Here is an 11,533-nt window from a genome sequence, read left to right on the forward strand (position 1 = left end):
CACCGCGATGGATATTATATTTCGAAAAATGTATCGCGCGCTGAGATGGTTACTATTATCGAGGGTCGTGTTGTGCGCTCTGACAGGTGCATGGGCATATATATCTCCCATGGGTCCCGGACTGAGAGACAACGAGTGTGTATCACTAGGTCAGACATGCATCATTATATTTGACATTGCATTCAATTGCATTACACATACTTACCATTAGTGAACTTCATATTGTGTTTTGTTGATCTTATGATTGCCTTTTTGTAGAACTTGTGATTGATGAATACTAAGCTTGTTATTGAGGATATATAATTTGTTGAAGTGTTGTTGTTGAGGATATGAAATTTCTTGAAGTGTTGTTATTGAGAATATATAATTTGTTAAAGTGTTGTTGTGGAGGATATATAATTCGTTTAAGTGTTGTTGTTGAGCTACGTGTTATGTAAACTGTGAGGTGTTAGGTTGGGCTGATTTTTATGCAGATTATAGTTGAGGAGGTTCAGTTGGGGTGGTAGGAGTACCCGTATTTCATCCCCTTGGCTTGTGTTTAGAGATTTACTTGTTGAGTACCATGTGATTTGATACTGACCTCTTGCTTCTACAATTTTTTTAGGTTATGAGCCTCAATTTTTATGGTACTTGTCATTATCTTCTTTTTGAGGCTTCTTGGAGATTTGTGAGGTAGTTGTTTGTCGTCTTAGCATATTTTCTTTCTCCTTAATTATGATCTTGTTCTATTATAAAAACAAGTTCATTTGAGACTTGAGTTTTTCTTTTGAATCAATAGTAATACTTTAGAGGCTTGTACACGTGACAACTAGGTTTTGAGGGTACTTTTAAGTTGATTGTAAATTTTTCCGCATATTATTGTAATTGTTGAGTTTTAGGCTGACTTGTCTTGGTGGGATAAGATGAGTGTCATCACATTCATTTTTGGGTCGTGACAACATCCTCTCCTCCCTCCCTCGCCTCATTACTATCCGTAGTAAAAACTTATCTGCACTGGTTGTATACATCAAATCAATATAATTTTTATTATTATGTTATTTAATAAAGTAAAATACATGTCAATTAATTATGATTAAATAAAATGAGTAATAAATTTAAACACATATTATGCATGTATTAATTTAATATAAATACTCGATGGAGATACATTTTTATCCGTATGAAAAATGCTCTTTCCAGAAAAAAGATATTTTGGACAATTAGATAGATATGGCCAAACTCTTGTGTCTATTTATAGTCCCTTCTATGCCCCAAACTTTTCAACAACCATCATTATTGTTGAGTTATTATTAGAAAAAATAAATAAGAAAATTTCCATTGTATAACATGAGCTGGTGGTGGTCTGGAGCTATTGGTGCTGCCAAGGTATTTTTTCTTTTCTTCTCCTCTAAAATCTTGCCTTAATAAAATATGCTCCACTTGATTCCAAGATTTCCTTTGCTTTTTTTCTTCACACTTTAATTTCAAGCAAAGTGAAAACAAAATTGTAATAGTATGTAGTTACTATTATATGGATCTAGTTTTTATAAATTATGTTATATAGTATATTTTAGGATGATAATATTAGTTTCTGATTTGAAAATGGCAGAGGACAAAATACATATCTATATAGTATTATATTTTATATTAAAAAGAGGTCTCAGAAGCAGCTCCTCATTGTGCCGTCAGCTTACTAATTATTTTTGATACTTCAAAGGAAAAATGATAAATATAACTATCAAAATGGTATGCAAATATTTTTTCCTTGTGCTTTTCTAATATTTGTGTCAATTTTTTTCTTTTATCTTTTAATAAGTTCTGTGGGCCGACTTTAATAGCTTTTTGGCATTTCATTTACTTACGTGCTTTCTTTTTAATTGTTATATAATAATTAAGATAAAAGGCTCTTAATATCTTATAAATTTTAAAAATATATTAATTTATCTTATTTATTAAAAGTTAAATTTTTCTATAATATAATCATGTCATTTTTTTAATTCTAATTTCGTAAAGTCATTTCTTACCCCCCAAAGCAACTTTTAACATTTATAGAATTTTTGGATTCAAATATAGTTTTTTTGCTTCTTCTTTCTTAAGAACACTAAAAACACCTAAAGAATATTCATAATTTTCAAATTTTAAACTTCTTCATTCCTTCATGAAATCACCTTAAATTCAAAGAGTAGTTTCCATCTGAATTAGATATCAAAATTAGATATTTTTGATTGCATTCAAACTAATTCAACAAGATCCACTTGTAATATTTCAAAGTTGAAAAGTTCAACGTTTTTTTTATTATATCCATGATTTCAAGTCATTTGAAATTTTGAACATAGACTCCAAAAATACTAGCTAGTGAACAAAGACATAATATCAAAGCAACTACAGAAACACTAATCAAAGCAAATTTTTGAAATTTTGAGATTGATTTTCATCTTTTTGGAATTTTTTAATACAGATGCAATTTTTAAATTCTACAAATGATTTTATAATAATTTTTTTTTAAAAAAAAAGAAATTAATAATTAGTCAAAATTTGAGATAATTTCATGAAAATGTTGGAAAATTTGAAGTTGTTTATGGAAGAAAAGATGCAAAAAAAGTGCATTTGGTCAAAAATTTCAATTTGAAAGTGTTAAAAGTTGCTTGGGGTGTAAAATAATTTTGCAAAATCAGAGTTACAAAATAACATGAATAAACTTTTCTTAAATAAAAATAACATAGATAAGTTAAACTTTTATCGAATTACATGAATGATTTTTTTCAAAAAATTTAACAGCATAACTTTTTCTTTAAAATTAATAACTTATATTAGAGTTTTCAAAAGGTAGTCTTTAAATTTATTGCTCTTATTTCTTTGGTATTTATATATTTAAGAATTAATACAAACTTTAAATTATTTATTATAATTAATAATTTAAAATATAATAAATTTAATTGAATCTTAATATTTTATTAGCATCATAAAAATAAGTCAGAAAAAGTAAATTATATTGTCTGAAAATGACGTAAAAAGTATTGTATATTATTTTAAAACTATATATGTACCACATAAATTGAGACAAGAGAAATAACATAAATAATAGTGTGAATAACAATAATTAATGACTTACAATATTTAAAATACATATAAAAAGTCTAATTGTTTCTCGAAATAATTAATGACTTAAAATATTTAAAATACATATAAAAAGTCTGATTTTTTCTCAAAATTTTATTATTTCAGTACATAAATGAAGCGGAGAAAATAAATACTATTAAAATATATATAAAAAAATTATAAATTACAATAATAATCAATTTTGAACATTTACATATTATAATTTAACTGACTCCTCAAATTATTTTGTGTCATATAAATTAAATAATTAAACAATATAGATTAACTCCTGTTAGCACATATCCAACATCTATGTACACTTTATGTACCCTAATTTTAGGAAATGGAGCTTAAGAATTAAACCGCCCTCTATTTTATTTATATAGTATATATTAACCCAATTCCTCTGAAATCCATTTATATATACCCAATAATGACAAAGTTTGAACCAAAACCTATTTTTATTGTCTTTATTTAAAAATTTCCATTCAAATTATCACACAATCACTACGAAAGCTCTGCAATTAAATTTTAGGGAGGATTATTTGATTTTTTAAGTTGATTAATGTACTATATACGTTAAATAATATTGGATATATTTGAACCTTTTTTGTTTTAACGATCAGATTAAGTCGGAGTTAATCGCTCTCTTTTCATCTTCTCTTTATTCCCCAATTTACTACTTGAATTGATGACACATGAGATACATTTAATTTAATGGCTATGACTTTGTTAATTAAAATAGATTCTATTCATAATTATTAGAGTAATTAACTACTTCCATGTATTTTCTTTCAATTCTTTTTTTTATGATTCCACAACTCTATACCTAATATCTAACATAATTTTTAATAACCCAGAAAATTTTTGATGAAGATGAAAATTTTCAAAGTGTCGCTCTAATCATCGGAGTCACTGGCATCGTCGGCAATAGTCTCGCCGCGATCCTCCCTTGTGCCGATACTCCTGGCGGTCCTTGGAAGGTCTACGGCGTTGCACGCCGCCCTAGACCACCGTGGAATGTCAACGATCCGATTGAGTATATCCAATGTGACATATCGAATCGAGAAGAAACCCAATCTAGACTCACTCTTCTCACTGATATCACTCACGTTTTCTATGTTACTTGGGCGAATCGGCCAACAGAGGTTGAAAACTGTGAAATCAACGGAAAAATGTTACAAAATGTGCTCGATGCGATTATCCCCAATTGCCCCAATTTGTGTCATATCTGTTTGCAAACGGGTCTAAAACACTATCATGGTTCATTTGAATTGTTTGGAAAAATAGCACATGATACCCCATATCACGAGGGTTTGCCCCGTTTACCCGTACCCAATTTCTATTACACCCTGGAGGATATCTTGTTCGAGGAGGTGAAGAAAAAAGAAGGATTAACATGGTCAATTCATAGACCTGGGTTGATTTTTGGATTTTCACCGTATAGTATGATGAACATTATTGGAACTCTTTGTGTTTATGCAGCTATATGTAAACACGAGGGGTTGCCGTTGAGATTTCCAGGCTCTAAATGTGGGTGGGATGGTTATTCGATTTGTTCAGATGCAGATTTAATTGCGGAGCAGCATATCTGGGCATCAGTGGATCCAAACGCGAAGAATGAGGCGTTTAATATAAGCAATGGGGATGTGTTCCACTGGAAGCATTTGTGGAAAGTTTTAGGTAAGGAGTTTGAAGTGGAAATTGAAGAATTTGATGAAAATAAGAGATGGAGACTTGAGGAGATGATGAAGGATAAAGGAAAAATTTGGGATGAGATTGTGGAGGAGAATGGATTGGTAGAAAGTAAATTGGAGGAGATTGGAGGTTGGTGGTTTGTTGATCTTGTTCTCAATGAAGAGTGTCCATTGGATACTATGAATAAGAGCAAGGAACATGGTTTTTTGGGTTTTAGAAACTCCAAAAATGCCTTCATTTCATGGATTTATAAGATCAAAGCTTCCAAAATTGTTCCTTAGTAAGTCACATCCCTCATGTTGGTTTCACTATGGTCATCCAATCTTGTTTGGATGCTTATTAGTACTATATTGTTTCTTTAAATATTATGTTTAGTTTGATTGTTACTTAAATACAGTTATCGTGAACAAACGTTTTATAACCAAGTTTAAGTGTTTCAACATTCAACCATCTTTACCGTACTAGGTTGTTCACCCTAAGTCAAGCTAAAACCCTTCCCTAATGCTACAACTATAGACTGGCAACGAGTTTCGAACTTGAAACCTCCAACATGAAAGTTCCAAACTCAAACCACTGGGGCACCCCAAAGGATAGCTACAACTATAGATTTTAAGGACAAAAAAATCAAAACACCAAATGTTAGGACCCTCATAATGAACTAGGTTGAACTAGAGTTTCACTTGTGTTCTAAGGGCTTCTAATTAGTTAAATTAATGTGTAAATGAGTTTTGAAGTCAATCCGATTGAGTTTGAAGTCAAATGTCAAGGAACGACCCAGACTTTCGACGAATAGTCACCTATGTGCTTGTGTATGTTCTAGTGTGCCTTTGCATGTTTCGTGAGTTGTTTGGTGTCTAAATTTATAGGAGAGGACCCTAAGACCTAGATGAAACATGTTTAGGGGTTTAACCAGAGGCGGATCTAGAATTTAAAGGTTGTGGGTGTCATATCGCCTTTAAATAGACATGTTCATTATATGATCAAATATTAATCTATTTTGCCCTTGTAAATAGCAACTTCGGACTATTGTTCGGTTATTTGTTTTTGAGTTTATAAAGACAAATGAATCAAAAAGTAATATTACAAATTATTTCTTAAGGGTAAAATAAAAATGTCAAAATAAAGTTGTTTCTAGTAGTAGAAAAATAATACTCTTTTGAAATAATTTAAAAAAGAAAGTGTATCACATTAATTAAATTGAAGTAATTAATATTTTATGTTTAAGATAAAAAATTAAAAAAAGAAAGTCAAATAAATTTTTACACAACATGTTAATATTTGCATATTATAAAGTAAAGCAAATACCATTGTGTTGTGCTCATAGCCTAATAGTAAAAGTTTTTGAAATAGCACCCACGTTGCGGGTTTGAATCCAAGTGGGGATTTTTTTTTTGTGAAACAAAGAAGAAGAGAATTGCAGCAAAAAATATGTAAAATTAAAATGCATAGATCAAGATTCGATCCTGCATGCTTGGGGCGAAAAACTCAGTATGCGACTAGCGGCATCATGCTTCAACTTGTTCTTTGGGTGGCAAATTTAATATTTATAACATATTTGATACATATATACATACATAAACGAAATTCCAACCAAGGTCATTAGGTGCCTTGGCACCCCCACGACTGCACATAGATTTGCCCCTGGGTTTAACGTCCGGGTACGACTCCACCAAGGACCGACGAGGAGCCCTTGAGAATTACCCCATCTCCTAGACTAGAAGCTGCCATGTAGACTCCTTGGCAGTGGATAAACGAAGGCCCAAATGACGGTCAATCGTTCAAACGACGGCTCGTCGACATGGTGTAACAACCCTAAAAATGGATATGCTAAGTAATGCTTAATGTGTCTAGAATGCCTACAATTAGACCGGGTTCACACGGATTGATGCGCGTAGAACCAGGCCTCTAAACCCTTGCGACATGCAAGCCAACTAACTTGGGGAATTAGTTGAATAGGAAAGGTTGGGTCCAGTCATATAGGGCTCCCGAATATGAAGATTTACTCGGATGAGTCTTTACCGAACTTAAAAGGGAAAATCTTAAGTTTGGAGGGTCTAGCAGTGAAATGGTCTTTTTCCAGGCTAAGGGTAGTATCATAATTACCCTAAATATGTAATTAATTATTTAAATTAATAAGGTGGGCATTTTGGATAGAAAGCACCGAAATTGCCCATTGAGCAAAATCTTGCTCCACCCAGGTTCGAACCTAGGTGGGAGCAATGATTTAACTTGATTATTTATATTGGTGAATTAATTTAAGTAATTAATATTTAGATACTGATTTAAGAAAAAGGAAAATCATATTATTATTATTAATTAATTAATTAATGGGGCGGTTTGGGTTGGGTAGATCCGGAGGGACCCGTTTTCGCGATGGGGACGTCACGGGTTCGAACCCCGACGGATGCAACATTTAAGTGGATTAAATTGAAGTTTCTAATCTGATTTTGTAAGGGCATTATGGTCATTTCACTAAACTAATTAAATCAGATTTTCAAAGTTTGAAAGAGTCCTAGTTGACTAAGTCTAAACTACTTCCCTTAATCCTAAGCCACGATAATCACTAATGAAGTATTCTTTTCTTAGCGCATTCACGTTCATTCACTAAAGAACAAAAATAAGGAGGGGCATTAAAGTAACTTAATATATAGATTATAATATGATTTTATCATTTAAATTGTATTGAATAAGTCAACAACAAACTCCCAAGGAAAGAGGTACACGACCTCCACTAGGAATATACTCTATGTGCACTCTTAATTCATTATCTATTCTAAAAACATTTTTCAGCTTTATTTTACAATTCAAAAACAGAAAAATAAAATTAGCTTACTGATTCTAAAAATTTCTAGGCGGCATTCATCAAAAACAAAAAGAAAAAAATTGTACACCTCAGTTCTTTTAGAAATCATGTAAAGAACTTCACGTGGGAACAAGAATCAAAGCTCGGAAGAAAGGTTTGTGTGCGGTTGAAAACGTGTGGTTGTGGATGGTTGTAAAGGCTGAAAAGGTATGGATTTTCTTCTCTCTTGGTCCCTTTCCCAAGAATTCCCTAAGGTTCAGTACGTATTCCAATCGAAAAACTAAGGTTGTCCCGTTGCATGCCCCTATCATTAGATCGTCTGAAAAGTGATGAATGCATTGGTATGTTTACTGGTAGACAATCATAGGACCGTTTTTAATTGTGTGTAATGTGATGTTTTCGGACAGCGTATGATCATTTTATGTGTGTCCGACTGTATGTATGTTTTATGTATACAATAATGCTAGTTATCATAAGAAGCATATCACAGATTGTTTTCAAGAAAGTGGTGAATTAGGTTCTATGCATTTGTTGTGTTATTAACATATGGTGATGAAATCGTGATGTTCATGAACCAGAAAATAAAAGTAAATTCCTTAACGAATTGGTTAAAAGTTTATGTAAAACTCTAAGCTAAAACGCCTAAGCTAAATGCGAAGAAAGTGAATTAAAGGCATATTTTAATGGAGTATAGTTTTGGCTATTCTCTAGTAAAAATGAAGAAAAGTATATGCTGTCATTGAGGGTGGAACTCGAGACTTTAAGGTCCTTATACTACGAGATTAAACCTTAAAATAAAAGAAAAGAAAATGAAGTGAGAGATGGGATTCGAACTTGATCAGGTTGAAAGAAGATTGAAAATAAAAGAAAAAGAAAATAGTGAGGGAAGGGGGATTTGAACTCGGCTCCTTGGCCAAGGGTGTGAGATACATAAATCTCACACCAAAATAAAATAATAAAAATTGATGCCACTGGGATTTGAATCCAGATCCTCTTAGCCGAATGAGTGAAGCCATATAGCACTCCAAATAATTAAAAATAAAGTGTTGCCTAAGGGATTCGAACTTGGGTCCCTTGACTGAAATTGTGAGACACATTAAAATGAAACAAAATGCAGCCAGTAAAGATTGAACTTGGGTCCCTTGGCTGCATGTATAAAATGCATAAGTCTTACGTAACATATACTTAGATTGTCATGAAACACTTACTCAATTATGAGTAATTCGAATTGGATAAGAACATGAGTAAATGGTAAGATTATCAAATGAACATTCACATAATGAGGTGAGTAAATATATTATAATATGATGTTAATGAAAATAGTGACAACATAACAAGAGGCTAATATGAATGGATAAGAAAGTTAGGAGAAAAATAAATGTGGTGAGTGGGGAATGAACTCACAACCTCTTGAATAGATGAGAGAGTTAGGAGAAAAATAATAAGGAAGAAAAATAAATGTGGTGAGTAGGGATTGAACCCACAACCTTTCAAATAGATGAGAGAGTTAGGAGAAAAATGAAAAAGAAAAATAAATATGGTGAGTGGGGATTGAACCCACAACCTCTTGGATAGGTGAGAAAGCTAAGAGATAAATTAAAAGAAAAATAATGAGCTTGTGGGGGATTGAACCCACAACCTCTTTGCCTTAAAACGAAAAAGGAAAGGAGAACAAGAAAGAAATATTATGGGGTTGATGGGAAACGAACTAGGGTCTCCCAAATCTAAAAAATGCAAATATCAAGTTTAAAATAAGATTCAATGTTGTTCAAGGGATTCGAAATTGGGTTCCTTTGCCCAATTCGTGTTGACACATAAGTCATACGTAAACAAATATTTAATGAATGGTTCCTCTAAAGATCAAAATCAATATCTTGGCATATGTACAAGATGCATAAGTCTTGTACCACATAATCTTGGGTAAACATAAATCACTTAGACAAACTATGAATGAAGCCTCATGACTTCTATATGTGGACTCATAAGTCTAACATACGTTTAAAAGTAAGTGAACCTAAGATGTATGTGATAAAATGATGTAACCTTAGAAGGGTTAAGTAAGAGTGTGAAACACACTAAATGGCCAAGTGCATTGGCATATGATGAAATGAACATTTACGTGAAGGGGTGAGTAATTATGAAAAGCAAATGTGTTAAAGTTAATGAATGAGGTGACAATATGATAAGAGACTAATGTGAAATATGAGAGCAATCTCAAATGAGCCAAAGTTAATGTTACCAAAGCGTACTCACCTATGAGAGTGTAAAGTTAATGAAGATACAAGTCTCTATGAACACTCTTATAAAAGTATTGAAATTAATGCATACTTAATACTAATGATGAGATGAGAAATCATCTAATGAGCTATGATGTTCTAATGCTAGAAGTCAGCTTTCATGATGTATGAGTTGAATGTAATAAAACTTTATATTGAGCACCGATAGGTTAGCTATGAGCATTGATGCCTTCCTTCAGGAAAGGTGTAGGTTCACGTAACTCTCATTAGATGAAACTTTCTGGCATGCCGTGTATGAGTCTCTTTATATCTCCTAGTCTTTGAACCTATACTGCCAATATATAGATCTAGTAGGGTTAAATACCCAATATACGCTAGCATGTTTTGGTTCACTTTGGCCGGTGATTCCACCTCTTTTTGGTGTAGGGATTGCACACTGAATTTCATGATGCTCACATTATCTATGTCGGCTAAGGTTAAAATTCTCAAAAAAAGAATGAGGTCAGCCTCAACGAATGCACATAATGAAAGGAACGATACCAAAGGTGTTAGGATAGGATAATCAAGAGGTGAGCTAGACTTAAGTAATAACACTAGGTTATTCTTTGTCATTGCACAACGAACCCGATGAAATTCTTAAACTACATCCTAGGTATGACTAGTGTTTACACTAACCTATGAATGAATGAAAGTGAAGTACGTAAGAATGAACAAAGCAGACTCTGGGTTTGCTAAAGAAGGCTCCCTAGTTGAGGTCCCATATGTTGAGCCCTCATTTTGGGAAGTCTTAATGTACAGTCCATGATTCCAAGGTCTCATGGCGTATGAATGAAATATATGAACTATGTTATATTCTAATAAGTAATATGTTACGTGTTGTGTGCAATATGTTACGTATGATGATGCATGTTACTCTCATAGCATGACTTTCCTAATTCGTGTTTGACAAGTCCACTGACTTGACTTTTCATAATTCATATCGTTAGGAGAGAGCTCTTCTTAATCATGCATGTCCTTGGTGTGTTCTTGCATATACCCATACTTAGAACAAATGTGTACTAATTCCATACAACTCTACATTTTTAGGTACAGGCACAGGTAGACGTTAGAGCTTATAGGTCAACGTTAAAGCTATCCGGATGTGGAGCTTCCTCCGGATTTGGTAGGCCCTCGTGCTTTCGAGGACGCTTTCCCATTATATTCTAGCTTAGATATAGGTTTGAGTTAGTGGAGTATGTTCCACTAGCGTTTCTTTCTCATCTTATTTCAGACATTGTATTGGTGCCATTTTAGCAAGTATACACTTAATGTAGTATGGAACTGTTTTTTTTATTTGATGGTCTTAATATTAGATGGTTGATTGCATACATTTATGATTTTAAGTAGAATGTCTTATATGAATGTTAAGTAACAAAAAGTTTAAATTTTCCGCTAAAATTAATAGATGAAGTAACGATGACGTATGTAGGCTTGTCTGAGACTTCTGAGAGGTCAACGACGTAGGTCTCGTCTGAGGTCTAGACTCCGTTCGTGACACATGGTCCATCAATTGGACCTGCAGGCCTGCACATGTTTTGAGCTGAAGACCCAAACCATGAACCCCCATTAACGGGGTATCGTTCAATTGATGCTCCGTCGTTTGAGGGACTATAATCTGCCTGCAATTTAAACCAAAATTTTTTGGGTTTTAGAAACTCTAAAAATGCCTTTATTTCAT

General features: G+C 32.8%; 1 protein-coding gene and 1 long non-coding RNA gene across 2 annotated transcripts; both read left to right on the forward strand.

Annotated features, from left to right (window-relative positions):
• The first annotated feature begins 1,209 nt into the window (after positions 1-1,209).
• Positions 1,210-5,201, forward strand: LOC101257813 ((S)-8-oxocitronellyl enol synthase ISY1-like). Its single transcript, XM_004248722.5, has 2 exons — positions 1,210-1,365; positions 3,939-5,201. Exons 1-2 carry the CDS (start codon positions 1,327-1,329, stop codon positions 5,055-5,057), a joined length of 1,158 nt encoding a protein of 385 aa, XP_004248770.1. The 5' UTR covers positions 1,210-1,326; the 3' UTR covers positions 5,058-5,201.
• A 2,427-nt stretch (positions 5,202-7,628) lies between these two features.
• On the forward strand, positions 7,629-11,167 carry LOC138339120 (uncharacterized). Its single transcript, XR_011212171.1, has 2 exons — positions 7,629-7,786; positions 10,903-11,167. It is a non-coding gene; the product is annotated as an uncharacterized lncRNA (long non-coding RNA).
• The last annotated feature ends 366 nt before the right edge of the window (positions 11,168-11,533 follow it).

The sequence above is a fragment of the Solanum lycopersicum genome, chromosome 10 (assembly GCF_036512215.1).
Source record: "Solanum lycopersicum chromosome 10, SLM_r2.1".
In the NCBI taxonomy this organism is placed as follows: domain Eukaryota; kingdom Viridiplantae; phylum Streptophyta; class Magnoliopsida; order Solanales; family Solanaceae; genus Solanum; species Solanum lycopersicum.